This window comes from Pongo abelii, chromosome 23 (assembly GCF_028885655.2).
Source record: "Pongo abelii isolate AG06213 chromosome 23, NHGRI_mPonAbe1-v2.0_pri, whole genome shotgun sequence".
NCBI lineage: Eukaryota > Metazoa > Chordata > Mammalia > Primates > Hominidae > Pongo > Pongo abelii.
In genome coordinates, this window is record NC_085929.1 from 24,351,002 (window position 1) to 24,364,377 (window position 13,376).

The following is a 13,376-nucleotide window of genomic DNA, read 5'->3' on the forward strand; positions in this document are numbered from 1 at the left end:
AAAGGTCATGTCCTTCCTGCTCACTCCACATCTATCTTTTGGGGACTCAGATCTCCACCTGCCCTGGCTCCGTCTTCACCACCCCTCAGACTTCTGCGCTGCTGGAGCAGAGAAAGAACGGCCTTCTCTTCTGCACGGGCCCAGCAAGTCCCTCCTCATCACTTGAGGCCACACACACAGCCAGAGATAGAGGCGGAATTGAAAAATCTCAAGTCCAAGGCAAGAGAGTATTTCAGAACCAGCCAGAGCGGCTGGCCCCTGAGCCTGAGTCTCCCTTCAGGACACTGTCCCCAAAACGCTGCCCTGCGTGCCATCAACTGAGCCCCGTCCAGTGGGCACTAAGCTCATAGCCACCTCCGAAACCCTAGACTAGGATCAGGGAATCCTCTAGAAAGCTAAATTCCCTTTCTTTATTAAAATAATTTTTTCAACTGAAACTACAGGGCAAAAAGAGAAAACGAGGAGGAGACAAGAAGGCGTGGCCTAACTTGGATGAGTCCTTGGACTGGCTCTCTGCCTTCCACTTCCAATTTCTAAACCAACGTGCACAAGGGACATTATTTCCACTGCCAAACTGCCTGCTCAACGCTGCGGTGTCCTCCCCTCTGCCCCTATGTCTAAGGTTAGGAGGGGTGGTCCCTGGGCTGTGTAGGAGGCACGTCCGTGTGACGTCAGCCCCAGAAACCTCTTACACTCACGCATGAAACAGATCCCTTTGAGGGACAGGGCAGAGTTCGGAGCAGAGATTTTGTTCTGACCTTCACTGGACTCTTCCTCCTCCTCGTCATAGTCCTCCTCCTCCTCCTCTTCATATTCTTCCTCCTCCTCCTCCTCTTCATTCCCAGGCCCAAAGCTCTTTGAGGCCTCTAGCTCCTCTTCACTTTTCCCTTTCAGAAGGGCATGGATCCGCACGGCCTCCTTCCATGGAACACCACCCAGGTCAGATGGGGGCAGGCGAGGCTCCTCCTCCTCCTCCTCCTCTTCCTCCTCCTCCATCTCAGACTCGGAACTACTGTGAGGAAATAACCACATAGCCAGAGTGAGGGAATGAAGAAAAACTGAGAAGGGCAAGGGGAAGGGCCACCATCAGAAGCAATGCGTGTCAGGCAAAGCAGCTGCTGAGCAGGTGGAGAGACACAGGAGGGAGGAGAGAATGGCATCAGCGGGACAGGGTACCCGGGCGTGAGGAGCCACCTACCCAAGCCCGACTAAGGGGACAAAGGGAAGAATGCCTCCTGCTCACAGACCTTGCGCGCTTCTCCTCAGGTTGATGGGGTGGGGAGGGGACCACCGAGGGCTGCCTGTGGGTCTGGCCCAGCCTCTGCCTGCAGAGGGGAGTGTGCAGAACTGGGAGAGCAGCTCCTCAGGGAGCCCATGGAAGTTCCTGACCGCAGCCACTCGAACTCAAGCCACAGCTCCATCCCTCAGGGTGCTTTAAGCAGCAAACACCGAGATCGCTGGTTTACGTTTCACAGACGGCCTTGAGGGCATAAGCAGGGCAGTGGACTCGTTCTGATATAAACCCATGACCCTGGGAATCGAGAATGGAAAGTCTTCTCTCGTCCTGGCCCACTGTCTAGAGGAACTCAATTCTGCGTGACCGCGGCCTGTCAGAAGCCTCTCAGGAGAGCTGTGGGCGTGGTGGGGGGAAGGGGGACCCAGAAAGGCCTGGACTGAACCGGCTGATGATCAAGGTCTGTGTGCTGGGGTGGGGCGACAGATTCCATTTCCCGGCACTCCTTAGAACCCTACCACGTGCCAATCCCTGAGCAGGACACTGTGGGGCCACACAGGGAAATGACGGCAAAGGCACCGCTCACTGCAAAGCCACAGGACAGAGATGACAGGGAAAGGGTGGAGACAAACCTCCAACCCCAGGGCCGTCGCTCCTGCCGGCTGCTGCACTGCCAAGCACTCCCCTCGCAGCTGCAGGCAAGCGCGGCTGACGTAGGAAGCTGCATGCCTGTGAGAAGGCACACACCACAACGGACACTACCCAAACCGTAGCTCCTCGCTCTGGCCACCCTCCTGCAGCAGTGTACCCCACTCCTGCCCTGTGGAGGGAGGCAGGACAGGAACAAAACCGGGTTCCCTGCAATCTGTGGGGCTCCAATACGCGCCAAAACCCCAACATTGCTGCACAAATGGAGATGTTTCTGAGTGTTTCGTGGTCTGATAATTCCCAAAGCATCTTTTTCAGGAGAGGCCTTGCCTGCAGTGAGAGGCCAGGGGAAATCAGCTTTCACGTTAAAGCCACGGCCCGACCTCTGGCCCAACAAAATCCAAGAAGCATCAGGCACGAGGGGGCATCTGCCCTGACCTCCTGCGAGGGTGTGTCCTCTCTCTGCCTAGGCAGGCTCTCCCCCAGCCCGCTTGTGTGTGAGAGGGCGAACAAGTGAATACACCACGATGAGCACTGAGGGGCACTGCCAGGGCGATCGCTGCCAGGTGAAGAATCTCACCTTGTCCAAAGAGAGGACCCCAGCCCTTGTCCTTGGCTTCATGAAAGTAACCTAGACATGCCTGGGATGCCCTGCCTATGGGGCTGCCACTGTTTGCCGGAGGGCTCGGGTCATGGGTCATGTTGCATAGTCTAGTAATGTGATCAGGGTGAGGCTTTGGGTCACATGGTATCCAGTGACCTGGAGACTGAGATCAACCATGTGGACAATCAATCAATCAATCATTGCCTCTGTAATAAAAACTCCAAACACAGAGTCTCACTATTGCTCAGATGAGCAATACCCCTGGCGTATTGTCACACATCGATACCAAGAGAGTACGGCCGTCCTGGCCCCACAGTGAGCACAACGGAAGCTGAGTCAGCTGAGTCTGGCTCCTTCCTGGACTCACCCTATGTACTTCTTCCCTTGGCTCACTGACATCTGTACCCTTTCCCTGTAACGAACCATAACCATGAGTACCACAGCTTTCAGTGAGTTCTGCGAGCTCTAGCAAACTATCAAACCCGTGGGTGATTCTGGGAGACTCTGGAATTCGCCACGGGGGTCAGAAGTGGGGCAGTCTTGTGGGCTGTATTCCCTCTTTTCAGCTGGCCATTTCCTCACTGTGCCACACCAGCTCTGCTACTGGCTGGCTGTATGACTGTGAGTTGATTATTTGTGCTCTCTGAGTTTGCTCAATGACACGTTCATTCATTCACTTGGCGAACATTTCTGAGCACCTACAGCTCGCTCATCCAGTGGACACAGGAATATACTGCAAGGAGCTCAGGGTCATGAATCGGCTTCACTCGTTCATTTACCTGAATAAAACTTACTCAATTATCTTCCCCTTACAACGCACTTGCTAGACACTGTAGGGAACACAAAGGTGACACAGAAAAGACTCTTATGCTCAGCTGGGCCCGGTAGCTCACACCTGTGATCCCAGCACTGTGGGAGGCTGAGGCGGGTGGATCATTTGAGCCCAGGAGTTTGAGACCATCCTGGGCAACCATGGGGAGACCCCGTCTCTACAAAAAATAAAGATAAAAATAAAATAAAAATAACAAAAGCTCCTTATTCTCAAGGGGAGGAAATGTGTACGCAAATCATGCTAAAGCGCAGCAGAACACAAGCACGGTGGGCAGAGGGCCGGGAGGAGAGGTCGAAAGTGGGCAAACCTAAGAATCTGGGCCACGGAAAACTTGGCATCTGGATTTTGATTATTTTTCAGCACTGCCTTTACTGGTATTCTTTTTGCCTTATGCTTGTGTTTTCATTAATTTACTTTCTTATTAATGAACAACAATACATAACCTAGTGCATGTCATTTAACACTGTTTGAACATAAAATAAGGCTAAGGATGCATCTGTGCTCATCTTAAATCTTCGCTGGGCCAAGGGAAGGCCCCCTGGTTCCTCCTTCCCAGCTGAGCAGCCGGGGCCTGTGCAAGGCTGCCCAGCAGTTGGCAGCAGGGCAGGACTGCACTGCAGTTCACTGGGAGGGGGCCTCAGCACAGGCCTGTCCTCACCCTGCGCCATGTCGTGAGGACAGCTGCACAGGCACGATGTGGGCACTGAATAGATGCCCCGAGATGAGACCAGTGAGGCCAGCCCACAGCCGTGTCGCATCAGCTGGTTTCACAACAGCTCAAGGACCACGGGAGCACAGAAGACAGCAGAAAGCAACCCTCACCTCCGTGCATCAGCTGCAAACCCAGCCCACCTCCCAGAGACCTTGGCGCTTGCTTCTGCAGCTCCCAGACAGGCCACCTCTCTTCGTGAAGGACACAGAGGAACCCAGCAGGGGTTTCCAACTCCTTTCCAGTCCATCATTTTTCAAAGGACTGGGGCAGTCTCTGGGTTGGCCCAGGTCCTGTGCGTCACACACAAGATTCGCAGTGTGAATTCAGTACCTCGAGGCTCCGAGCACCTGCATCTCTGGAGGAAGGGTGCAGAGGAGGGAGGAACCTGCAGTGTGGCTGACCCTTTGGACCTTAGCCTGGAAACTTCTTAAGCACACAGGATCACTATACCAGAAACAGATGCAACACAGACAACTTCTCCCTCCCTCTGGGGAGGCTGACTTTTCAGAATTGCCTCCCAGGAAGGACGGGGCCAGAAGATCTAGTCATCAGGATCACCTTGCCCTCCTCACAGGATCTGTTTTGGCACTGGTGACAACGCACTGTCCTGTGAGATTGCTTCATTTGGGTCTGCCTCCCCCAGGGTCACACTCTCTCCAACGGCAGGTGCCGGGTCACCACTGTGCTCCTCACAGGGCCAAGCGTGGCCAGGACAGCAAGAATGTGCCAGGGGCTGAAGTGAAAGCCAGGGCAGGCTTACGCTACTTTCAGAGGTGTCAGAGGTTGCACCCCGACTGTCCCCCGGTAAAGCCTCCATCAGTTTTACTGTTCCAGTTAGAAGAGTGTCCAGCAAAATCCCTCCCTGCCTCAGTTTATACCCAGCTACTCAACTCAAAGCACCTGCTCTGAATTTCCCCCCAGCTGTCTTCTCACTGAGACACTGGCAGACCTAGCATGGGAAAGAAATCCAATGGGCACATGCACTTGATTCTAAACAGACAAGGTTTGCTCCACTTGATGTGCTCTGCAGTCCTCTGCTGTGTCAAGAAGGGCAGATCCAAGGATGACAGTGATTGACGGAGGGCAGCCCTGACCGCGTGCCCGCAGCACAAGGTGCTTCCCGTGGGTAGCTCATTTAATCGCACAGATGCTCTAGGTCACGGGGCTGCCCTGCTTTTATAAATGAGAAGACCGAAGCTTAAGGAAGTTGGGTCATTTGCATAAGGAGAAGTCGGGATTCCCACCAGGGTCCACATGGAATCATGCTGTGCATTCCTGGGTGGTTCTCCCAGAACCCAAGAGTTCCCAGCCAGTAGCCTCTGTCAGGGTGGCAAGACCAGGAAGAAGGTGTTGATCAAACTCCTGGCTGCCTGGATGCAACCTGAGAAGTGCAGACCAGGAAATTCAAGCAGACCCTACCATGAAAGAGCAGGCTGCTGCCAGGAACCACTTGAAGTTCCTGGGTGGTTTTTTTTTTTTTTTGAGATGGAGTCTTGCTCTGTCGCCCAGGCTGCAGTGCAGTGGCGCGATCTAGGCTCACTGCAAGCTCCGCCTCCCGGGTTCACGCCATTCTCCTGCCTCAGCCTCCCGAGTAGCTGGGAATACAGGAACCTGCCACCAAGCCCGGCTAATTTTTTGTATTTTTTTAGTAGAGACGGGGTTTCACTGCGTTAGCCAGGATGGTCTCGATCTCCTGACCTCGTGATCCGCCCGCCTCAGCCTCCAAAAGTGCTGGGATTACAGGCATGGCCACTGCGCCCGGCCCCTGGGTGGCTTTTAAAGGGCAATGGGGAACCATGGTTTTCACTTTTAAATTAACCCACTCGTAATCGGAGGGACTCTGAAATCCTCTGTCCTGTTGGGCCGTGCCCCTAGGTTCCCTTCCCTGACAGCTGTGCAAACACTCTCCTGCTGAGGAGGCGGCTGGAGAAGATGCACATCATGCAGCAGGCCTTACATGGTGGGAATGTAACCCATGCTGAAACTAGCATCCTGCTCAGCAATGGCTCAGGAGCTGCCTATGCCGGAAAAGGGGGTGAGGTGGGAGGGAGAGAACAGGCAGAAATCCCCACTTATTCATGGCCAGCCCTGAGGGAGCGGCCTTCTCTCACTTGCGTGTTATTCTGACAGACAGCAACGCCTGCCATCCACTTTTCTGTGACCTCGCCTGTCCCATCAGAAAACATACCTGTGTGTGCTAGCCCTCCTGACTTCTCTCTAGAGCAAAGAATGTGGAAATGCTAAAGAACTTCAGCACGTGGGCACGGCACCAGCTGCCTTTGCTGCCTGGGGTACATTCTTCCAGAAAGGAAGGCAGTCAGGGAAAACAACACAAACATCACAAAGCCAGCCCTCCCTTTGCTTTGGCCAACTGGCCTTTCCAGTGAAAACAAAGCTACTATTTCCAGGGTCTCCTCCAGGAGACAGGCTAAACCAGGAATTGATTATGAGACTCACCCGGGGGGGTCTGTTGGACACTGACATTCCTGGCCTCCACCCCAAACCCACTGAATTAGATACTTCAGGGAGGGCCTAGAAATTACTTTTGTTTTGTTTTGTTTTGTTTTTGAGCCAGGGTTTCACTCTGTCACCCAGGCAGTGAACTCCTGGGCACAAGCGATCCTCTTGCTTTAGCCTCCTGAGGAGTTTGGACCACAGGAGCCATACCACCACGCTGGCTAATTTGTAGAGACTGGATCTTGCTCTGTTGCAGAGTCTGATCTTTAACTCCTAGACACGAGCAATCCTCCTGCCTTGGCCTCCCAAAGTGCCGGGATTACGGGTGTGAGCCACCATGCCTGGCTGCAATTATATTTTTAACCAAGCATCCCAGGTGATGTTTATCATCAGAGAAATTTAGAAACATTAAAGTGGTGTTTCTCAAATTGTGGTCTTTGGACCACAGCATCACCTGGGAACTTTTGAGAACTAAAAATTCTGGGGCTTTGCCCCAGAGGCACTGAATCAAAAACTCAGCCCAACGTGTTGTGCTTTCATCACAAGCCCTGGGTGACTCTGGCATGGCAAAGCTTGGTTACCAACATTCTCGGACAGGGTGAGCTTGAGCCAAACCCAAGTCCCGGCATTAAACCCCTGTTTAAGGAAACCAATACAAGGCTGCCTGGCCCTGCCCCCGGCCCCGCCCCCGGCCCTGCGGTGAGGGAGACCTGTGCCGCACCAGAAGAGTTAACATGAGCAGTAACTCCGGGCATCAGGCTTTGTCTGTGCTTTACACGACTTAATCCTCAAGACAAACCTATGAAGTGCGGCACCTTTGCGGATGAGGAAACTGAGGCAGGGAGAGGTTAAGTAAATTGCCAACAGCTAGCAGGTGGCAGAACTGGGCTTCAAATCCAGGCTTTGTTTGACTCCAAAGTCAGGTTCGGAAACATCACGCTGCTGTCCCCTGCAGCAGAGGCCAAAGTTAAGAGTTCACTGAACTTGTGAAATGAGAGTTCCTTGGCTGGAATGGTTAATGCCTTAAAACAATGCCATTTCTCATCTTCCAGTCTAACATCTCAGCAAGGAAGGACCGGGGGCTGGAAAGGCACCCAACTCTGTGCTTGGTGCTGTAGGGAAGACAGAGAAAAACACCACGCACTTCCTGTCCTGTGTCCTACAGCCACCCAGGGAAGTAAGACAACATTTATAGCTCCTTCCCCTGGATGCTTTTTTTTTTTTTTTTTTTTTGAGACAGGGTCTTGCTCTGTCTCACAGGCTGGACTGCAATAGCATGATCCTGGCTCACTGTAACTTCTGCCCCCCTGGTTCAAGTGATTCTCCCGCCTCAGCCTCCTGAGTAGTTGCCATTACAGGCAGGTCCGGATAATTTTCATATTTTTTGTAGAGACGGGGTTTCATCATGCTACGGCTGGTCTCAAACTCCTGGGCTCAGGTGATCTGCCTGCTTCGGCCTCCCAGAGTACTGGGATTACAGGCATGAGCCACCGCACCAGGCCGGGCTCTTCACTTTTTTTTTTTGAAACGGAGTCTCCTTCTGTTGCCCAGGCTGGAGTGCAGTGGCACAATCTTGGCTGACTGCAACCTCTGCCTCCTGGGTTCAAGCGATTCTCCTGCCTCATCCTCCCAAGTAGCTGGGATTACAGGTGCGTGCCACCACACCTGGCAAGTTTTTGTATTTTTAGTAGAGACAGGGTTTCACCATGTTGGCCAGGCTGGTCTTAAACTCCTGACTTCAAGTGATCTGCCTTCCCCAGCCTCCCAAAGTGCTGGGATTACAGGCGTGAGCCACCACACCTGGCTGGGCTCTTCACTTTTTTTTTTTTTTTTTTTTTTTTAAGATGCAGTTTCGCTCTTGTTACCTAGGCTGGAGTTTGATGGCACAATCTCGGCTCACTGCAACCTCTGCCTTCTGGATTCCAGTGATTCTCCTGCCTCAGCCTCCTGAGTAACTGGGATTACAGGCGACTGCCACCATGCCCGGCTAATTTTTGTATTTTTAGTAAAGACGGGGTTTCACCATGTTGGCCAGGCTGGTCTCGCACTTTTGGCCTCAAGTGATCCGCCCACCTCAGCCTCCCAAATTGCTGGGATTACAGGTGTGAGCCACTGCACCCGGTTCTTCACTTTTAGGAGACTGTTTTTCATTCTGTATAGCACTGAATGCTAATTTTAATTATCTTTTTTTTTTTTGAGACGGTGTCTCACCATCTCCCAGGCTGGAGTGCATTGGTGTGATCTCAGATCACTGCAACCTCCGCCTCCAGGGTTCAAGTGATTCTCTTGTGTGAGCCACCGTGCCTGGCCTTTATTTTATTTTTTAATTTTAATTTTTTGAGATGGAGTCTCACTCTGTCACACAGGCTGGAGTGCAGTGGTGCAGTGGCATGATCTCGGCTCACCGCAACCTCTGCCTCCCAGGTTCAAGCAATTTTCATGCCTTACCCTCCCAAGTATCTGGGATTACAGGTGTGCACCACCATGCCCAGCTGATTTTTGTATTTTTAGTAGAGACAGGGTTTCATTATGTTGGCCAGGCTGGTCTTGAACTCCTGGCCTCAAGTGATGTGCCCACCTCGGCCTCCCAAAGTGCTGGGATTACAGGCATGAGCCACTGCACCCAGCATGAATGCTAGTTTTAAAATCTTTTTTTAACTTCAATCTGAGTAAGATGAGGCATGTATTGCATTGCGTAGATGCTGACTGATTTCATGTTTTCTGTGCTGCCCTCCCTGTCATACCTGCCATAAATGCCAGGGGTTAGCCTTCCTGGAATGTCCTTGCTACATTACATGAACTTGCTGCCCCACTGCCTCTCACAATTTATAAATTACAGTGGAGAAAATGGTGCTGACCCACACTCCGCCCAAGGTCAAGCCAGTAGCTCTGCTCAAGGGTTTGTAAATGCGTTTTGACACACAGCATCTCTCACCCTCACTGCAGGGTCAGTGTAGAGAGAGAGTGGGCTCCCCCTCATCTGGGGACAGTGGGGAGAGTGGGGCCTCCATGGGTGCTCTGGATAGGGAAGCAGAGTTCTGGATGAGGATGCGCCATCAGTGACAGCTTTGGAACTGCAGACACCAAGGCAGAGGCTGCCCCTGGCACGCACGGAGGAGCGGCCTGTGAGGCAGCCCAAGAATGAATCTAGGCAGAGGGTGTCTGACACAAGGGCTGAGGTGGCGGGTGCAGCTGAAAGCAGCTCGGCCCAGCAAACACCTTCTGGAAAGCGTTTTTGGACCTTAAAAAAAACTGCTCTGCTTTCCTTATCCCCACATGTTCCCTTCATCATGGCTAAATCAAGGCGCCTGGTGTGTGATTCAAATGCTCTCCAAGGCCACTCGAGGCCTCTGCCCCTCGGGGTTGCAGCCTGTGTTCCTGTCCTGAAGCCCTGCAGGACACCGGCCACCCTTTTGATTCTTGGCTCTCTTGATCATCTGTAATCGGCTGAGCACTTTGAAGCCTCCGCTGATACTGGAAGCCCTGGGGTGCAGGGCAGCAGATATAGGGAGTCCTGGGATTATAGCATGCACATCCCCAAAGGTGTCACCCAGCTGGATGTGATTACAGCTCCGGAACTGCCTAAGCATGCTGCATGTGGCCCCTGGGGCACAGATTTTCAGTCCCTTTCTTTACCTACAGGAGAAAAAAAGATGCCTGGGGAGATGGACTGGGCCTGCCCCAAGATGGCCCGGTGCACTGGTGGCTGAATCACCCAGAGTCCCTCCCTGTGTGCCCGTCCTTCCCTCTGCTGAATCCGTGAATAACCCGCGGGCAGAGCCTGCCACTTTCCTTCCCAATGACAAACTTGGAGCTGGGGACATGTCAGGTCCTCAAGGAATAAATACTTCCTGAATCTCTGAATTGAGTCTGGTGGAGGAGTCCTCACTGACTAGAAGATGAGGCTAAGAACCTAAAAGGGACTGGGGAGAATGGACTGTGGGCAGCAGGAAGGACAGGAGGCCTCCCTTCACCGAGAAGAAACCGAGACACACAGAGGTGAGGAGGCTCTTAGGGCTGTGTGGCAGGTGGGTGCCCTGCAGCCCTGCGTGCTGACCTGCTGGCGACGTCCTCCTCGGCGCCTGTGTCCAGCACGCTGCTCAGGTTGTGCTCGGCCTGAGTCTCCTCCGGTACCTCCTGCAGCGCCTCAGCCTGCCTCAGGGACAGGCGGTAGTTCTCCAGCTCGATCCGCTCTGGGGTGCCCCTCAGCCGCTTGGCGATGCTGGGCTCCTCCAGGCCGTTCACGCCTGAACCTGCGGGACAAGCACAGAAGCACCGCACTGGGGTCCAACCACAGACGGGGCGTGGGGGTGGGGGCTGACACCCAGGCTGCAGGCCCTCCTGCCAGAACACGGGGCAGCACAAAGGTCAGAGCACTCGCAGAGTTGCCAGAGGCCAGAGAAGGACCCTGGCATGAGATTGGGAATTTCACTCTGCAGGAGAAAGGAAGGTGGCCCTGTCTGCCCTCCAGGTCAGAGCGTTCTCTCTCCTTCATCACCCTGAACCCGGCCCCCAGAGGGGAGACATAGTCTCCCTGCAAGAGTGACTGGTGGTGAGGGGTGTGGGCCATACCACAGGCAGCCAGGAGCCAGGTGCCCCTGAAGCAGCCTTGCCTGAGAAGGGCATCCCCGGTGCAGTCTGCCCCAGGGATCCAGGCCCCCACCAGGTGCATCCCCCACTGCCTGTCCTGGGATCCAAGTCCCCACCAGGCATGTGCCCCACCACTGAGAGGGCCTGGCCAGCTGCCTGAAGAACGTCTCATGCTGCGGATCTGTCTCCTCACAGTTAGATAAGGCACTTTCGGTTTCATAAGGCCACGTCACGTGGGCGATGCTGCCCCTACCACGGCACCACTGCTCAGAGGAAGGACACCAGGCCCGACCGCTCACAGAGGTGGCGCCCAGGCCTCTCCGCAATGCACAGGCACACTGCCCCATCAGTCCTCCGTGGGCTTCCGAAGCCACGGGGTGCCCTGCCTGCGTCCTTTCACCCTGTGGTTTCGGCATCATTGGCAACCTTGGCCTGAGTCCTTTGTGTGCACAGGGTGTCACACCAGGTGATTTTAAAATCCCATCACTCTGGCTGGGTGCGGTGGCTCACGCCTGTAATCCCAGCACTTTGGGAGGCCGAGGCAGGTGGATCACAAGGTCAGCAGATCAAGACCATCCTGGCTAACAACAGTGAGACCCCGTCTCTACTAAAAATACAAAAAATTAACCCGGTGTGGTGGCGGGCGCCTGTAGTCCCAGCTACTCGGGAGGCTGAAGCAGGAGAATAGCGTGAACCCGGGAGGTGGAGCTTGCAGTGAGCCGAGATCGCGCCACCGCACTCCAGCCTGGGTGACAGAGCGAGACTTCATCTCAAAAAAAAATCCCATCACTCCTCCTCCACTACCATTGTTTGGTAAAGAAGCACTTTTCCCATTTTTAACTTTATACTTTCAAGTACTGCTATGGACTCGGATTTTTGAAAATGTGTTTCACAACTGTGCTTTGGTTTCCTTTAACGTGGAACAGTTCCGCTGCCTCCCTTATCACCACCACTATTCTCTGTTGATGTCCCTTGTCCTCCTGATCCTGGTCAGAGGAGGCCGTCATGAGTCCTCTGGTGTGTCCCCTGTAATATGAGCAGCACCAGGTCCAGGTAGAGGCGGGCAACCCCAGGTCGGATTTCCTCATCTTCCAGATGCCTGGCTCCACCAGTAGTTGGCTGAAGGGTCTTAGAAAATTTACAGAACTCCTCAAAGCTCGTTTCCTGATAGATAAATGATGGCAACACCCACCTCCCAGAGCTGTCATGGACACCGAGTGACACAACCCACACATACACATGTGGGGGTTTGTGTTGACCCTGCACCCCACACACACGGTCACCTTCCTCTTCCACTTAACGCCTGCCACCTGGGGAGTGCCCAGGAAACATGAGTGAAGCAGCAGGTCTGGTGTCCAGTAATATTTCCCCACCACTGTGTGCATACTCCTGGAAAGCTGCATCCACAGGTTCTGGAGAGCGAACAGTCGTTACTGAGGAACAGGGCTGAGGCACAGTGCCACGTGGTAGCAGCCTGGTGTTACCAGATTTTTTTTTTTTTTTTTTTGAGACGGAGTCTCGCTCTGTCGCCCAGGCTGGAGTGCAGTGGCATGATCTCGGCTCACTGCAAGCTCCACCTCCCTGCAAGCTCCGCCTCCCAGGTTCATGCCATTCTCCTGCCTCAGCCTCCCGAGTAGCTGGGACTACAGGCGCCTGCCACCACACCCGGCTAGATTTTTATATTTTTAGTAGAGACAGGGTTTCACCATGTTAGCCAGGATGGTCTCGACCTCCTGACCTCGTGATCCGCCCACCTCAGCCTCCCAAAGTGCTGGGATTACAGGCGGGAGCCACCATGCCCGGCTGTGTTACCAGACCTTTAAGGAGGCAGAGAAGGGCAGAGGTGCTGGAGGGAGTAGGTCATGATTGGGCTGGCACCCTGGCTGGGCAGGTCACCGATTCCTGCAACATTCTAAGCTCTAAGAGCCAACGCTGGGCTTTGGTATGCCACATCATACAAGCCAGTGTTGAGAGACAGGCCGTCCATCAGGCAAAACCTGGCTAAAGGAAAGTGGCGTGTGATTTAGCAATTTTTGTGACATGACAGGTTGTGCAAAAAGTGTTTTCTGAAGGCCTGCACTTCTGTTGTGTGCAGTGTTTGAACGTCTTTGTGGCGGCTTCAGAAAGAGCTTTTAATGAACCCTGGTAGTCACAGGTTAAGGTCTTGGCACATCTGTTGGAATTACTGACATCCTCCACCAAATAGCATCTTTCAAATTTACTAGAGAATCTTTACTAAAAAAGCAAGATCCAGCGGCGTATTCATATACAAATTCAGGTAATGGCGTGATGAAGGGGC

The 13,376-nt window shown here is 53.6% G+C and overlaps 1 protein-coding gene across 16 annotated transcripts in view; it reads right to left on the reverse strand.

Annotated features, from left to right (window-relative positions):
* Positions 1-13,376, reverse strand: part of MICAL3 (microtubule associated monooxygenase, calponin and LIM domain containing 3) — a 234,354-nt gene that overhangs the window by 42,720 nt on the left and 178,258 nt on the right. For 15 of the 16 annotated variants that reach the window (XM_054543024.2, XM_063722747.1, XM_063722746.1 and 12 more), the window contains 2 exons: positions 10,545-10,740; positions 759-1,012 (listed from right to left, as the gene is read on the reverse strand). In XM_054543024.2, coding sequence (XP_054398999.2) covers positions 759-1,012; positions 10,545-10,740 — 450 coding nt within the window. The remainder of the gene's footprint in view (positions 1-758; positions 1,013-10,544; positions 10,741-13,376) is intronic. The other variant, XM_054543027.2, reaches the window with a different exon arrangement.